This window comes from Physeter macrocephalus, chromosome 6 (genome assembly GCF_002837175.3).
Source record: "Physeter macrocephalus isolate SW-GA chromosome 6, ASM283717v5, whole genome shotgun sequence".
Classification (NCBI taxonomy): domain Eukaryota; kingdom Metazoa; phylum Chordata; class Mammalia; order Artiodactyla; family Physeteridae; genus Physeter; species Physeter macrocephalus.
Genome location: NC_041219.1, coordinates 30,322,229 through 30,340,583, shown reverse-complemented (window position 1 = coordinate 30,340,583; position 18,355 = coordinate 30,322,229). Strand labels below are relative to the sequence as shown.

The 18,355-nt window shown below is 34.3% G+C and overlaps 1 protein-coding gene across 5 annotated transcripts in view; it reads right to left on the bottom strand.

Annotated features, from left to right (window-relative positions):
• Positions 1-866: 866 nt before the first annotated feature.
• Positions 867-18,355, bottom strand: part of NEDD1 (NEDD1 gamma-tubulin ring complex targeting factor) — a 44,548-nt gene continuing 27,059 nt past the window's right edge. For 4 of the 5 annotated variants that reach the window (XM_024127290.3, XM_028490466.2, XM_028490465.2 and 1 more), the window contains 8 exons: positions 17,818-18,013; positions 14,124-14,252; positions 11,724-11,771; positions 10,590-10,792; positions 9,571-9,724; positions 8,476-8,632; positions 2,416-2,482; positions 867-1,935 (listed from right to left, as the gene is read on the bottom strand). In XM_024127290.3, the coding sequence (XP_023983058.1) occupies positions 1,831-1,935; positions 2,416-2,482; positions 8,476-8,632; positions 9,571-9,724; positions 10,590-10,792; positions 11,724-11,771; positions 14,124-14,252; positions 17,818-18,013 (1,059 nt within the window). In that variant the 3' untranslated portion in view covers positions 867-1,830. Of the gene's footprint in view, positions 1,936-2,415; positions 2,483-3,254; positions 3,328-8,475; positions 8,633-9,570; positions 9,725-10,589; positions 10,793-11,723; positions 11,772-14,123; positions 14,253-17,817; positions 18,014-18,355 lie in introns of those variants that run through there. The other variant, XM_028490467.1, reaches the window with a different exon arrangement.

Sequence of the window (18,355 nt, the reverse complement as noted above, 5' to 3'; positions counted from 1 at the left end):
TCACTAGGTACAGAATCTAAGTTGAGCTTTTTATTTTCAAAAATTCTGTATTTGAAAATTATTTCAAATATTTTGTGTCTTTTTAAAATTCAGTTGTATATATCCAATCTCTATTATGCTATCTTGGCCAGAGGCTAAAATTCAATTTCAGGTTTCCCATTTTTACCATTTAAAATTTTTTGTGCTTATTTAGCTTTTAAATTCCATGACAAAAAAAAGTTTCATCTTTATGCATAAAGTTACTAAAATTATTTTATTTATCCAACCTCTTTTAATACACATTATGTGCATTTATAGAAAAAGGCAATAGGAAAATATTAACAGGTTTAAATACAGCATGTAGCAAAACACACTTTTATGTCTTCTAAATCTGTTTGATAATGATATATAAGAAAACCTGTTACAAGCCATAATGCTTTTATAACCTGTCAGGAAAAAAGATTATATAAGCACTCCTTTATGCTTTAATACAAATGTATTCTCTGAGCTGCACTAGGACAAAGTAATTTGCTTTTATTTCTTGAAGTAATTATTAGTATGTTTACACTTATTTAATATATCCTTAAAATCTCTCATCACTTAGGGGAAAGAAGTTAGTAAGCTAGCTAGATTTCTTTTTTTTTTTTTAATAGAGTTATTTTAGTAAATACTTTCATCTCAGAAGTCAAAATTGGGCAGGAGTGCTATGTACAAGGTACATAGTTTAAATCTTTGGGACAAAAGACTATAAGAAGGTAAACAAGCCAGTAGCCCTCCTCATCTTATATCACTAAAAATGTAGATCAGAGCAGGCAGATGTACACATCTACATATTATCAAAGAGGTGTAAATTCTTTTGACAATTAACCTTCCTGGTTTTTTTTAAATTTTATTTATTTTATAGTAAGGTCAATAGTATAAAAATATTACACACAACACACAAAGAACTAGAGAAAGTTAATGATATAAACCACAAAACAAAATAAACCACACCTCATTTGGGAGAAAAAAAATGGCACTAATACTGTAATATTTAGTATGTAATATGAAATTTTCAGTTTATAAGTTGAATTATATTGATTGAAACTTTATAGTATAATTTTGTATGTTATTAATTCATGAGACAATCAGCAGATATGCAGTTCTGGTTGAGTCTTATAAACCCTTAAAAGTTTTCATAAAGTGAAATTAGCTAAAAAATACCAACCAGAAGTAGAGATTTGTTAGAAGTATAATACAGTAACGTAAATGCAATAGATATAATGTAATCTGTGCAATTCGAAATTCTGAAAATTTTCTTATCAAATGTACAATAAATAATAGTCATACTTGACTTCATCAAGTTAACAAAATAATTACTAATCAACCTTGTGTTTTATTAGTCAATTGTTTAGAAACCCAAAACACCAATTAAAATTACTTTCTCCATAAAAATAGAAGGTATCTCAAACTCTTTAATCATCAAACATCCAAAAAAATTTGGAAGGCAACTGTCAACCAAAAATATTATCTGTTTAAAAGAGGTTATTAAAAAACATACATCATCTATTTTTTTTTCTGCACAATTTTCTTTTCTTATGAAAAAGGGCACTTAGTGTATAGCTAAAGCTTTCAGAAAATAAAGATTCTGTTGGCTTTCCTCTTAGGTAGATGACACAGTGTACAGTTTTTAATATAAAAATATAAATATTTTTGACAGAGAAGATGAAATAGTGGTTGGTATAAAATCCCATCATCCTTTTACTCGAAAAAACATTTTCCCAGAGGCCATGAAAACAATACTGATTCCATGTAGCTCTGTGTTGCCAGAAGCTTCCCAAATTACAAAACATTAAAGTATTCACTGAAATTTCAAAAGTGTGCCCGGAGTCTTTTGTTTTCTTCTCGTAGTCTTTCAATTTCTGCCACTAAACCTTCGTTCACTGAGTATCTTTCCAACAAAGAGTGCATTTCATTCTAGAAAAGGGGAAAAAAAACGCTTTTAAAATTACTGGCATTTCACATTATTTGGCAAGCTGTTTTACATATTTTCAGCTATCATTTTTCTCATGTTCGATTAACTAACTGAATGATTTTTTTTTAACTTAACCACCCTTACTACTTTGTTAATATAAATGAAAGAGCACTGGTGACATTTATATATTTGGAAAGCTTACATTTGCACATTTCGGAAGCTTTTTACTTACTTACTGCAAAAAAAAGCTGTGAAAAAGCAGCTATCATACTTTTTTATCATACTGTCATATCATATCTTTGTAACTATCATAGGTTACAAAGAAGGGTGACTAGTTAAAATCTATTTTACTTATTAAATTTCTAAAACTCCCTGTTTATTTCTTAGCAATTAGATATAACTAAGTAAAACTACATCACCCCTTTATGGACTTTTTAGATCCACAGCTATGCTCACTTACAATAAAATATGTCAATACATACCAATTGCATATGAAACTGTTTAATCATCTCCACTTGCAAATTCACAATATCCCTATGGCATGCTTCTCTAGGGAAGAATGTAAAATATTTATTAGAATTATAACAGTTTTACCAGTTCTAGATCATTCAAGAAAATGGCTAAACTCTTATTGTTTCACGTTACTGAGTGTTAATAATTATTACAATAGTAAAAATACCACTGCACCTAGTATTTATTTACTATGTGCTAGGCACTGTTTCTTGTACTTCAGATGTAAGAACTCATTTACTCTTCACAACTAGGTGCAATTATTACCTCCATTTTACCAATGAAGTAACTGAGTCACAGAGTAGTTATAACTTATCCAATGTCACACAACTAGTAAATGGTGGAGTAGGATATAATAACCCCAGGCTGCCTACCTCCAGAACTCTCATTACACTACATTCCTTAATACAGAAATTATCATTAAGGAAAGACACAGGTTTATATTACAATGAAATACAGATAATGCTCTAGGTTATAATGTTTTAACTGTTATCAATGTTTAAGCTATCAAAAAAAAAAAAAAAAAGGAAAAACTTCCAGCAGAATGAAAAGAGCCTATTTGGGTGGCTGTAACAGAGGTTACTCAACAAAATGCAATTAATTCATGCCGACAAAAGCCATAAAAGTGGGAATTCCCGGGCAGCCCGGTGGTTAGGACTCAGCACTTTCACTGCCATGGTCCGGGTTCAATCCCTGGTCAGGGAACTAAGATCCTGCAAGCCACACGGTGCAGCCAAAGAAAAAGACATAAAAGTTATGAAGTATAACAATAAAAGGAACATTCAGCCACCTGCCACACAACTTATGGGCTAGAACATTACCAAAATCATAGAAGCTTCCTGTGTGCTCCTCTCTGACTCCAACATTTACCTCTTGGGAGAAGCCTAAGAAAGAAGTCACTACGCTGCTGAATTTTGTTTGAGCAAAGAAATGTTTTAAAAAGAAATATATATATATATATATATATATATATATATATATATATATATGTATGTATGTATAACACAGAATCTGTAGTCAGTATATTTTCGTTGTGCTTGCTTTTGAGCATTACAAAAAGGGTACCATATCCTATGTAGGCTTGAGTAGTGGACATTTAAAAAATAATCCAGTATCATGTTTTCAAGTTTCATATTCTATATATCTGTAATTCACTGATTTATACTAGTGTGTACATTCTCCTGTCAGTTTGAATTGTTTTCAAGTGTTTATTATTACAATGTTGTCATAAACAATCATGTATATGTCTCCCAACCCACATGTGCCAATTTCTGTAGATGATATATCCAAGAGTAGATATGTTGAGTTATAGGTATGACCCAGAGGTACACTGTTCAGACTTAGAAAATAACAGAAATTATTTTCCAAAGTGGTAGTGTCAATGGACACATTCATCATCAGTATAACAGAGCTCATCTAGCTTTACATCCACACCAAGACTTGGTGTTACCAAGCTTTTTACAATATTTTCCCATCTACTGGGTGTGAAATGGTATCCCACTGCATTTTCAGTTGTCTGATTAATTTGTAGGGCTGAGCATCTTTCCTTATGTTCATATACCATTCCTCTTCTGTGAAATGCTTGTCTATGTCTTTAAACTATTTTTCTACTGAATGTCTTTTTAAAAATAATTATATTATAAGAGTTCTTTACATAATCTGATCCTTTAGTGGTTGTATGAGTACTGCAGATACCTTTTGTCTTTTCATTTTATTAATAGTGTCCTGGGATGAACAATTCCTATTAATATTCTCAAATTTACTAACCTAATATTAATGCAAATTTATCAATCTTTTTTTCTTTTTTTTTTCCGGTCCGCGGGCCTCCCACTGTTGTGGCCTCTCCCGTTGCTCCCAGACCGGGGCACGAACCCGTGTCCCCTGCATCGGCAGGCGGACTCTCAACCACTGCGCCACCAGGGAAGCCCTATCAATCTATTTTTATAAGTAGTGTACCCTCTTATTTTTAAGTAACTTCCCAAACCCTGAAGTCATATATTGATATAAATTATCTTACAGTGCCTAAAATGTTTCCATTTACATTTAAACTTTTACCCTGTATGGAACTGATTTTTTAAATAGCATGCCACAGGGATATATACATTTCCTCTGTCATATATCACATTTCCATATATACATAGGCTTTTTGGGGGGGGGAGCTATTTGATCCCTTTGGGCAATTTGTCCACCCTGTGCTAATGATACACTATTTTAATGATAGCCTATCTATCTGACAAACTAGTCCCCTTCAACCTTATTCTTTTCCAGTGTCTTGGTTATTCCTCTATCTTCCTTCTTTCATATACATTTTGGAATTATCTCATCATCTTCTTCCAAAAAACCCAGCTGGGATTTGATTGGAATTGCATTCAATCTATAGACCAAGTTAGAAGAACTGACAGCTTCATAATATCTTCCCATTTAAGTGTTAATGCTTTCTAATAAATTTTTTTTAATGTTTTTCCACACAGATCTTTACCATCTTTGGTTAGATTTATTCCTAAGTACCTATTTCTTCTGTTGCAACTAAAAGATATTTAAAAAAAATTTTTTCTCTTCTGCTTTTAGTTATGACAAGAGCTGTATTAAAAAACAAACACAAACAAACAACAACAACAAAAAATGAAGGCATCGTAGAACCACTAAAGTAGCCAGGATTGGAGGGACCATGGTCTTGTAAAGAAGGAGAGTCTACTAGGTAACCTCCACATTTACCTCTGCTTTTCCCTCTGGGGGATGTGCTGATTCCACATTACGAGGAAAAGAGGCTGAGATGAATGCAGTGGCCTGGAGTTTGAGACAGTCTCACTTGGTTGGGGAGTATTAGAATTCAGAACTCCCAAGGCAGCCAGGGCTGCAAGGTCCAAGATTCTGTAAAGGGGGTACCTGTAGAAAGTAAACCTGAAACTGTGCAATTTCCCCTCAAGACATCTTTGACTCCTAAGCAATGCCTGTACTGAGTTAGATGGCAGGAAAACAAACATAAAGTGGCAGCTAAAGAAGAGAAAAGGATTTTGAGAGTCCTGTGATGAAGAATTGGAGGTTAAAGTTCGGGACCCACCAAGATAAAAAGGCCTGGTGAATACTGCAGACATTCAGCTCACATCTTAAAAGGGCACAGACTAAACTCTAGGAATAAAGGCAAACCAGAAATAAAAGAGCCCTAAGAAAACCTAAAACCCAGGAAGTGATCTGTTTGCCAGAAGAAACTTAAATCTTCTTGAAAGACAACAGAAACAAACCCACAGACTTCTGCTTAGGATGTTAGCTCCCCAGCCCTAATAATGAGAACAAGCCAGATAACCTATAAAATCATACATTTTAAATAAATTCAACTCTGAGAGTGCAAAGAAATCTAAATGAACTAAAACCCAGAAAATGGTGAGTCCCTCCAGAAGAAGAAAGACCCACAGTTGTTTTCATCCTAGACAGAGCAGCAGGGGAGGAAAGCTGCCACTGATAGGGTAAAGAGAACTAGCTGAAATGTTTACAGATTTTTAAAGGCCAAGTGAAGACTGTCAAGACAGTTTAGAATCCCAAGGAGTCCCAGCTGAAAATAAAGTCTCCATTCCCTCAACAACTTTTTGCCACAGGCCTTCACTGAGTTCCCACGTAAAAATTAGGGGCAGAGCAGGAGGGCTGAGAGAGACAGCCCCTAGGGCACAGATGCACAGAGCCTGGTGAAGACTTAGGGCAGGGGAGGAGAACTGAGAGTAACCCCTCTGAAGCACCCCAGGCCCTCACAGAGAAGTCAGGCTCCAGAGCTGAGGGAGAATGGCTAGCAGAGAGCCTCTCAATAGCCCACTCTGTCCCTCCGTTGTAAGGTACAGCTGGCAACACCTACTGGAGGCTGATGTCAGAGCAGGTGAATTTGCAGAAATCCTCTGAGCCATTCTGGGTCCTCTATGCAGAGGCTGCCTATGGTTGACAGAAGGGCAGAAGAGCAGAGAGAGGCCCCTACCCACCCTCAATCGCCAGGTACAGGCACGCAAGGCATGATCTCTTTCTAAATTTGCCCCAGAAGAACTGCTCCCTTTCTGTGTTTTCAACATTGCTTTATTCACATTTATTATAGCTGTAACCAGACAATTCTGCTATTTTGCCCTATATGCATTCCTGAAGTATCTCATATTTTTAAAAACTGTGTATGGAAAAATAATAGGACCAGATTTTTTAAAATGTGGTATGTACATATAACAGAGTATTATTCAGCCTTAAAAAAGAAAGAAATCTTGACATGTGACGTGGATGAACCTGGAGGGCATAATGCTAAGTGAAATAAGCCAGACACAGAAGAACAAATACTGCATGATCCCATTTATATGAGACATCTAAAACAGTCAAACTCATGGAAGCAAAGAACAGAATTGTGGGTGTCAGGGGCTGGGGAGAAGGGAAAAACAGGGAGTTGCTAATCAACGAGTATAAAAGTTCAATTACACAAAGTGAGTAAGTTCAAGAGGGCTGCTGTACAATACTGTGTCTATAGTTAACAATACAGCATACTGCACACGTGAAAATCCAAGAGGGTAGATCTCATGGTAAGTATTCTTATCATAATAACACTGAAAAAGCAAAAAAAAAAAAAAGAAAAAAGCAAAAAAAAAAGAAAGAAAGAAAATAACAGGATTTAAGGAGAAAGGACTTGGGCAGACCACTCAAAACCTATATATTCTTTGTAACCTGAGAACTAACAAAACCAATTAAATCCTAATAAAAATACTAGCATAGTTTAAATATTGAATAATCAAAGATTTTTACCTTAAAAAAAGTGAGGATCATTTGATAAAAGGGGAAAGAAGATAGAAGAAAGGATTGGGGCTGTCAAGCATGGAGGCAAGGATAAAATGCCCAAAGATGGGGAAAAATCACAAAATAAGCACTTCCTAACACAGAGCTCATAGCCAAGACAAATTAAGAGGAAGGGAATAGGAAGAGATGGACATGGATAGGTGATTTGCTGCTTTTACCTGTGTTCATGTACTTTGTTTTGGTGGCTGTTACATGAACCACCAAAATTTCCTTATCATGTTGTCATTACTGCCCTATTTACAAATGAGTTAATTCACATCAAAGAAACACACATCATAGCAGCACACACTATACCTACCCTAATTAAACTATAAGGCTTTTGTGGGCAGATCATCCGTTTTTGTATCCTTAGTATCAGTACATACTAGGCACATTATAAATGTCAAAATGATTATTTTTCTTTAAAAATATATTTGTTAACATTTAAAAATTTTTTTCAAAACATTTTTAACATTAAAAAGAAACATGCACCAACAAAAACTGCACATCTTCTCCAACATTCTTGCTCATGGTATTCCAAATCTGAGCAAGAGTACTAAGTAACTAAAGGTCAGAAAGGGAAAAAAAAAAATGCAAAAGATTGTAATAACTGAAAATAGCAGGGCTTCCCTGGTGGCGCAGTGGTTGCGCGTCCGCCTGCCGAGGCAGGAAAAAAAATGCAAAAGATTCTAATAACTGAAAATAGCTATCAAAATATATTGAGATGACACGTAAAAGGAACCAGCATTCTAGAACATTCTTACAATGTTCAAAATTCCAAGAATGAGAAGACAAGGACAGATCTAGGCAACAACTTTTTAAAATTAAGTATTACATTCTGACGCATTCTATTTGAAAATATTCAGAATTCCTTTAAACAATATCTTTCTCTACTATATTACTGCACATAGCATACTTAACAGGTGATCTATAAATATTGTAAGAATCCCATTTGAGCTTACCAGAATCTGTCCATAGTTTGATGATGAAAAAGATCCACAATGGCAGCCAGCCTGCTACACCATCCTGCCAAGTTATCTAATAACTGCCCTAGGGAAATGTGCCTTTTCCTAGCTGATATAAAATAAACTCAGCATTTTAAGATCAACAAAACTCATATTTTCTATGGTTTTATGGACCCCAGAACCTAGGCAAAAGTAGTAACCACAAACATTACTCATAGTTACAGTTTTACACCTAATAAAAAAAGTTAGTCAAGGTCTAGATAATTTCTCAATTACCTAAAGTCATCCAATGTTTCCTGTATCATGTTCTGAATAAAACGGATTTGAACAGATGTCAATGGTGCATTTGGCCGATTATTTCCAATGGTATCAGCTATTTTTTCTGACAGTGAACTGGCAACTCCAGCAGTGACAGAAGATGCTATCTTTGGATCTAAAATTTAAAATGGACAAAATATTAATAGTCAACTTGGACTAAGAGACATCAAACACTTCTAGATATGATTTGGCAAGAGAAAACTTGAAAAACTGGTAAGAAACAGTGATCTTTTGACATTTAGAAAAATTCACTGTCTGGAATATAAATCTTAGAAACTTTCAATGACATTATTTCTAATAAGTCATTTATCTATCTTCCTATCTATCTATCTATCTATCTATCTATCTACCTACCTACCTACCTAAACTGCCAACTGTCTTATGTAATAACATATGACAGAGGAATTAATCTTGAAGAATCTCTGAATCATTTTCTCTTACAAAAGATGAATGTGACAAGCCACACCACAAACTAGATAAACCAAGACTATTAGAAACAAACAGAAGGAACAGAGGAGTAAAGTAGTTCTACAGGCAAGGCCCTAGAGTTTAAGCTAATGCAATATATCCACAGAAACCTTAAAATATAGGTATCTATATAAAAGAGCTACTACTATACAAAGAGTTTTTTGTATAGGTAACTCATCGCTGAACCTAATATCGCTTTAAATGTGATGGAGTTTTTAGGGTCTCTGCCATGAACTCTATAGATAGAACTTTCATATGGAAAAAAAAGACAATTTCAGGTACTTAATGGCCCATTTTCAAAGGGTCCTATATTCCTATCTGTACCATAGTAGATCAAGACACTTACATATTGGATTGAAAATGAAATTCACACCCAAAGAGTACCAAATCAATGTGGCTGAATTTAACCTTTCATACCCATTTCATCGTCTTCTAGTAAGAGAGTCACACACTAGAGAAGTGTCATAAATTTTAAATTCCTTGAACTTTTTCGTCTATGATCACTCTCTTAACTTATCCTTTTCAAGTTAAATACTGGTAGCTTTCAACTTAGCACTCAAACATCAGGAAGTTTTATGTGCTTACTTGGAGTTGAGGATCCATTGACTGGAAGTTCATATATAAACTGGCCTTCAATTTCTTTTTCTGGCTTTTCAAATTTCTCAGGACTTCTTGTTTGGTTGGATGATGGAGAGGTATTTAGATTTCCAGTTTCAGCACCGGAGATCAACTTTGCAAACTTCACATTTAAAATAAACAATTAATATATAAATTCTGGTTTTATCCATATTATCCATATAATTTGTATCTACTTTTCTCTTTTTTCCAGTAAGTACGGTCAGGAAAAGGAAGAAAAGAAAGGTATCTTGAAGGAGAAAAAAATGTTGCTAGGGCCAGTGGCAAAATAAATCAACTTTACTAATCAAAAACAATTTCAATGATAACATGATAAGCAAAAGCTCATTTACTAAGAATCTGCAGTTGAATATCATTTAAAATGGCAATCACAGGCCAAAGACTAAATAAATAAATCCCCAAATTCTCATAACTGGTCAGAAATATTTCAAAAATAAGTCAAAAGACTTTTTTGTACTTCTTAAATGATATCTTTTCAATATCATTCTAAAAAAATAAATATGAAAATAAACAGACATACTGCACTAAAGACTCTATTAGATTACAACAGAAGGTAATGATGAGAAATTACCTTCTCAGCACCATCAATTTGCTCTAAGACTTAGGGTAAAAGACTTGACCACCAACTTGGTGCTTTGTGCTACAATGGAAATACATTCTAAAAGAAGTCAGGTATAAAATATTCTTACACAGACAGCTAAATCAAGTATCTTGTCTTAGGAAACAAACAGTGTAAGATTACACCTGCTGTTACCTCCAACATATCCAAAGACAGATTTCAAAAGTATTCTTCAGTTTTTAACATGTGACATCAAGATTTAAGAATATTTTCTACCTAGTAAGTGCACAGCACTGTCAATAATCAGGACATATCCAGTGGCAGCTGCCTGCTTTCTAGTGATGAGATACATTATACTTGCTAGTGATAAACACACACGGTGAGTTCAATATCATTTATAGGCAGATACCTGCTTGAAGGAGTCTTTAGGTTCCTGTTTTCCCAGATACATTTTCTTAGATTCAGCTGTCAGATCATGATTTTCATTTTCTTCTTTCCCTGGAGACCCCATAAAGACATTAAGAGGACTAGAATGCAACACTGAAGTGCTTGAAGTTACTGGATTTTTTCTTGGAGGAAACACTGAGTTCAACTGTGGTAGAAAGTCAAGGCCTGAAAAAGAGGAGAAAAAAACTAGCACTTATATGGGATGTTCCCCAATCTTGGATATTTAAGAAAAGCACTTAACACAATACACATGTTAATACAGTAGAAAGACATGGGATTTCGATTCAGAAGACAGGTTCACTTATCAGCTCTACCCCTTATTTCATTTGAGGTTTTGGGTAAAGGTCATAAAACTCTCTGTGACTGTTAAGTGATCTGTAAATGTGAATGATGATATCCACCTCCCTGAGTGGTGAGGCTTAAAAGAGATATTGTATGTCAAGATACATTGAAAACTGCAAAATACAATGAATGTTTTAGTAAATAAAAGTTTTTGACAAAATTGTTAATTTGGTATGTGTCTGTGGTGTATCTCGGTAGGGAGCCTCTAAGATGGTTCCTCATGATGCCTGCCTCCTGCCAAGGGTCCACGGCCTCGTGTAATCACCTCCCTTGGAATGTGGGTTGGACCTAGGAACTTGCTTCTAACAAAGAGTATATAGCAAAAGTGGCAGATCTCACTTCCAAGATAAAGTTACAAACACACTGTGGATTCCATCTTGAGTGCCCTCTCACTTTCTCGCACCAGCCCTGAGAGAAGCCAGCTGCCGTGTTGTCAGCTGCCCTGTGGAGAGGCCCACATAGTCAGGAACTGATAGCTTCGGCCAATAGCCACATGAATGAGTTTGGAAGCAGATCCTTGCCCAGTCAAGCCTTGAGATGACTGCAGCCCTGCTGACACCGTAATTAAAACATCATGAGACATCTGAAGCCAAAGGTACCCAACTAAGCCATGCTTAGATTCTTCACCCATAATTATGAGATGGTAAGCGTTCTTTTAAGCTTCAAAATATTGGGGTAATTTGTTTGTTACACAGCAGTAGATAACACAAAATCACTTTTAACTTTGATAAAAATACTTCTCAACAGTTCTTACCATCTCCTTTGCCTACGGACTCATCACTTCCTTTGTTAACTACAGCATCTATGATAAAATTAGAAAATAAAATTTAAAAAATAGTGAAAAAGAAGCCATAGCAATTTAGGCTTCCTATTCGTTCCCCAGAGTTCAGAGACTAATAGTTTTAAGAAGAAAAATCTGAGTGAAGGTAAAGCTAGTATTCATATAAACTTCCCTTTTCATTCTTTTAGCTTCATGCATAGCGGCAAAGATAATTCTATGTATAGAGTCATTTAATGAGACAGCAAGGTATACTAGAAAAAGCACTGGAGTAGGCTCCAGAGACCTGTAATCCAGTTCTACTTATACCACTGAATAGCTCTGTGACCTTGGACAAGACTTTAATATAATTATGCTTCAGTTTCTGTACCTATATAACGGGGACAATGCCCTGACCATCTCACAAGACTGTTTTGAGGATCAACTGAAATAATGTAAAAATATTTTGTAAGCAACACAATGTTATTAAAAATATAAGGTTTCATTAAAATTTTTTCAATGGTAGAATATGTTTAAGAATATTTCAATACTGTAATATTATTCATTTACCAAATAACAACCAAAAATTGCTTAACTCCATTTTAACAGATTAATAGAAAAATGGGTAAAGGTCATTAAAAAATTCACCAGAAATTCAAATGGCCAAAAAATTGATTATCATATTAGTAGGACTATTATCCATCTCTCCATCCATTCATCTATCTGTGTGTGTGTATTATACCTACTAATCGCACAACAGACACTTTTATATAAGTTACTCATTTTTTCCTAAAAAAAGCAGAGGTACTCTTATTTAAAAGATGAAGAAATTGAAGCACAAACAGATTAAGACTTTTACCTAAGTAGTGCTGAATATTTGAGATTAATACACAAATCTCTTGACAGTGAAAAACAGTACTATATTTAGTATCCATGTTTTTTTCTTATCAATAATATCAAACTCTAATAAACGAAGGGCCTATGGCTCAAATTCTCATCATATCTTTTTAAACAGCAAAAGCAATTTAAAAGGAATTTATATCCTTTATTACTTTCAAAAACCATTTAAAAGGATTTCATTTATAACTCAAACACTTTCAAAAAGCCCCTTCAATTAAAAAATTACTCCAGCGGTTCTCATAAACAAAGCTCTGCAATTGGGTACTAACCTCCAAAACCTTTCTCAACTCCAGCCCAAGCCACTTTTACCTCCTCTGCCCACATCTCTCCTCTCTTTACCCCTCAACTAGGTAGTATGACCTATCTTCATCCTGAAAGAAAGGAATCCTTCCTCTTTTATTAGATGGAAGATAGCAATTTGACCGGGCAATTTAAGGAGTCATTTTCAAGCTGGGGTAAGGCAGAAGACACTCAATAATTCTGTACCACTACATATATATTTATTCTTTCTGCTTATGAAATTAATTGAAGAAAATTTTGAAACCAATTTTAAAGTAAAAAATTAAATTTTATAAGATCATGAGTGGATGTAATAATTTAAACACCCTGCTACTGATGACATTTAGATTCACTCCTGTTTTTCAATACTATAAATAAACAGTAAACACACAAATCTCTGTGGGCTTCTCTGAATATTTTCTTAGGTAAATTTATAGAAATGGAATTAACAGGACAAAAAGAATGAATATTTAAGTCTGCAAATCGTCTTCTAGAAATTTACCCATACTGTTAATAATACTGCTATTAGTAGTGAGACTATCCCAGTAAAGAAAATAGTATGAACATTAGTACCAAAAAAGCACAGCCAAACAATGTGCCTAGTTCACAAAGAGTGAACAACAATGATATATAATGTTTCCGTTTAACAAACTGGCAAAGGTTTTTTTTTGTTTGTTTTTTTGGCTTTTTTCTTTTTAATGGCAACGTCTACTAGCAATGGGTGTGTGTGTGTGTGTGTGTGTGTGTGTGTGTGTGTGTATGGTACTTTCATACATAGTTAGTGTAAAAGATGAGGCAATCTAACCCCCAGCCATATTTCTCCATGAAAACATTTAATACCAGTTAAATACTAATAATCAAAGAAACAAATTTTTTTATGTTACAAAGATATTTTTTGCCTATCAAAATATCCAAGATTTGGGGAAGATTTATTTAGAAGTAGATACAAGTAAAAGATTGTCTATGGAGGCAAAACTTCCTTTAAGAAACTTCTGTGGAAATTCAAATGCTAACTTGAGAGCTATTTGCTTGGTTCCCATGTGAAAATTACTAGCATATATTTTGGAAAGGGAAAGATACCACCTCAGGGATTGAGAAAATTAGCAACTGTCATGAATAGAGTGAGACTGAAGCTATTAGCCACATCTTTTAACCAGAATAAAAATGTCATGACTACCAGAGCAAAAGGACATGATCCTCTGATCTGAACAGACTTACCATCTCTGATAGGTGAGAACATGTCACCTAAACTACTTTTTCCAGTATCATCAAAGCTGGAGAAATCCTGGGTTTTCCCACTCTCTGTTTCCTTAGATAAAATATCTGTGTTTATGCTTCGAGGCAGACCTTATAGAAATTGGATATAAAAATAAACATTTTTATTATTTCTCATAATAAATTTATCATGACAAGCTAGGTTCTAAAAATGAATGCCTTACCTATATCATTGGTAACACTACAACTGTGGGCATCAGGAAAAGAAAGCAGAATATAACAATAGCTCAGTTAAGCATCGTTTTCATGGAATGAAGGGCTCCTCAAAAGCAAATAACTTATTTACTCATATAACACCACTTTTTAAATCTACTTTGACAGAACTTTTAAAAATAATTCATGTACTTTTCTTACACAACTTATTTTTGTTAGTGACTGACTCACTGTTAGGATCATCTACCAGTGATTAAAGAAAAGTCTCTAAGGCATATAGTACAATGCCTAACATATAGCAGTATTCAAGCAACGTTAGTTCCTTTCCCCAGCTTGCAGTGAATGGATCCCTTTTTGCTCCTTTTTATTTTTTTCTTCACTAACAGTGGGAACCTAACACTGCTCTCAGCGTTACTGACCTTAAATGACTTCACTAACCTTGGGATAGTTTACTGAGAGGAAGGAAACCAGAATACCAAACTCATAAAGAATAGTAGACAACAATAAAGAGGCATGCAGCAATTTACTTCCTCTCTCAGTATATATTGCATGACTTTAGGGCAAGGACATTATAATAGGAACTCTGCAGGCTCAGTAACTTCTTGCTCATTTTTGGGTCAAGGACTGAGTTCTGGAGATTCAAGAACTCTGATGAAATCTTGGCATTTGAATCGGTAGCATATTACTGTCTTACATTTTTAAAACTGTTTTATTTGCTATCTTGGTCCCAAATGAAAACTGAAAAGCCTGGGATAAAAACAAAGATTAGCTTTGTTCAAAATATTCAAAAATGTCCAAGCCTGGCTAATGAAATAAACCTAATAACCTCACAGAAAGTTATGACCAAACATTTGTACATCACCGTCATTGAAGGGTGTTTATACCAAGAGTGTAATCGGTTATAAAGAATAAATTTCTCTCCTTTTTCTAGGTCCTCAACATGTTTGAATGCATAACTCTAGCCTCTGGAACTATGAAATAGAAGCTTGGTATCCTTTGAAAATAGTGCTAAAGCCTTATTTTTCTCTTAAATGGCTGTTTCCTACTGAAAATGAGCACTAGCAACAAGTCTGCAGACAGAGGTTCTTTTTTTAAAATATATTTATTTTTATTTATTTATTTTTGGCTGCGTTGGGTCTTCATTGCTGCGCGTGGGCTTTCTCTAGTTGTGGCGAGCGGGGGCTACTCTTCGTTGCGGTGCGCAGGCTGCTCATTGCGGTGGCTTCTCTTGTTGCAGAGCACAGGCTCTATGCGCACAGGCTTCAGTAGTTGTGGCATGCAGGCTCAGTAGTTGTGGCTCGCGGGCTCTAGAGCGCAGACTCAGTAGCTGTGGCACACCAGCTTAGTTGCTTCACGACATGTGGGATCTTCCCGGACCAGGGATGGAACCCATGTCCCCTGCATTGGCAGGCGGATTCTTAACCACTGCACCACCAGGGAAGTCCCTGCAGAGGTTCTTTTCAATAACTAAATTAGGACACCTTCAGTAGAAGCCATATGATCTTATTTCAAATTTTAAATTTATTTTACACCATGCTTAAAGTAATAGCAATAATGATGATCATAACGACAATATTAGCAACACTATAATTTATTGAGTGCCTACATGTGCTAGGCCCTTTTAACACATTTTCTCCGATTTTCACAATAACCCCAAATGTTAAATATTATCTATGGAAGAGAAAAATGAGAAAAAAGCATGGTTAAGAAAACTGCCTACTATTAAGAACCTGCTGTATAGCACAGGGAACTCCACTTTGCTGTACAGCAGAAACTAACACAACATTGTACAACAACTATACCCCCAAAATATATATATATATATAAAAAAGAAAACTGCCTAAAATCATCCAGGTAGCAAAGTGATAGATCTGAGACTGAAGCCTAACATACTCTCAGTGTTTCAGAGGGGGAAAAATGTACGTGTGTGTGAGTTGAGAGAGAGAAAATGATACAGCAAATGTGGTAAAATTTATAAAATGGTGAATCTGCTACAGGATATACTAGAACTCAAGAGTTCTTTGTATTATTATTGAAACTTTTCTGTAAGTTTGCAATTATTTCAAAATAAAATCAATAAACAGAAATTTCTAAGTCTTTGTGGGTACACAGTAAGCATTCATTTTGCCAGAAACTTTGCTAATCAGCCAAGAATTATCATTAATTGGTGGCCCTGCAGACCCAAGTCTTCCATATCTAATTAATGCTGCCATTGTTACACATAAACTTCCTTATTAAAAACTAAATGAAAGGCACTGAGACTTCAGAAAGTTTACAATAAATGAGAGAATCTTTATTTTAATTTTTGAAAATTATGAATAAAATTAATAATAATTTTTTAAACTAACACCAATTTTCATAACATAGTTAATTCAACATCTTGGCAAACATTTCTTCTTTTAAACAGATAGCAATAGTATTAGTTTCTAGGAGTTCTTAAATAAGGACCTTATTATTTTTCTACATACTATATAATGATTTTTATGTAAGGATGATATAGATATTCAAAGATAATTTATAGTGAATATACTTATATTTTTTTAAAAAATTCTACACTACCAAGACTAACAAATTAAAGTTTTGCTTATACTTGGAAATAGTAAACTCATATTGAAAAAGCACCAACAAACATTTGTGTTCAATTTAAGTACTTGTCCTGAAAATTCAAAAAGACATGAGTACATTCATTTCTGGTAAGAATACTTTAGAGACATACTGGTATATCATGCAGACTTTTAAAAATATGTTGAAAGTTGACAGTATAGCATAACTTCTTAAAATAGAAACAAAAAGGCTTTCAGGAATTTAGGGAATTATGATCTTTATTGTAGGCAAAGATATCTTCTACAATAAGTATGGGGAAGCTTATCACCATATTATACCTTCACAAAGTCTAAATGAACTCTTCTTTAAGAACTGTTTCATCAATATGGTTATCAGAGTAGAAGAAATTACTTAAAAATTTCAACATTTTCATTTATTTTCATTTAACGAATGACTAATTTACGGCTTAATATGTGCCAGGTACTATTCAGCACTTAAATATATTCATTTCATCACCTGACTTACTTTCCAGTCTGAAAAATGAAATATAGGGGCCATTAATAGCTTTTTTTTTTAAACTAAGAGATCAAATCATAATGAAAGCATCAAAGTTTCATATTCTCTACTGATTAATCTAAAGGCACAATGAAAAGTCATCTAGTCTGTAGCGGTACTTCTGAGAGGGCATTATTCTGTTTTTAAAATATCTTACAACAGAAGTTCAGCTAAACAGAGTAAGTGAAGTACCTTTCATTAATCTTTTAAAAATTTATAGCTAAAGTTAAATTTTTCACTTTTTCAATTTTCACTATCTACTAATAATTTTACCTAAATGCTCAAGTGAATTTAAGTTCTAGGTTCTTAAAGAAAGTGATAATGATATCCATTTGGGGAGGAGACAGGATGGGAACTCCAAATACTATATATAAACAACATTTACCTGCTTTGTCTTGAACAGCAACTGTTCCTTTCCCCACAACTGCTGTCGTGGGCTGTGGCAGAACTGTGGCAATGGAAGTGGTAGCTGCTTCTCTGACAACTCCAGAATTCTGGACTCCTCCACTAGCAGTGCTCACATTAACAGTATGTTTGTTCATAGCTGTGGGCTTATTTGAACAGCCTTTATTTAAACCTGACTGAAATGGAAGGGAATATTTAAAAGCTCAGGTTTCTAATGCTCCATATGAGACATTAATATTTTATAAATTCCCTATTAGTTTAAAAAATATTGTTTTTCCCTTAGAAATCTTAAGCTTGCTGGTGGATGTGAGAGTTTCCCTCTGAACCATAAAAGCCTTTTAATATTTTTGAAGAGAGAGAAATGTGAACAGTGAAAAAAAAGTTTTAAAACTAAGTATCAAATGGATTTGTACTAAAATTATTTACAATGCTTTGATATAAAAATTATTATGAAGCAAAACTACACTGTGTTTAATTGACAACATATGATTTCTAAATTCTGAACTAGATTTATTTAG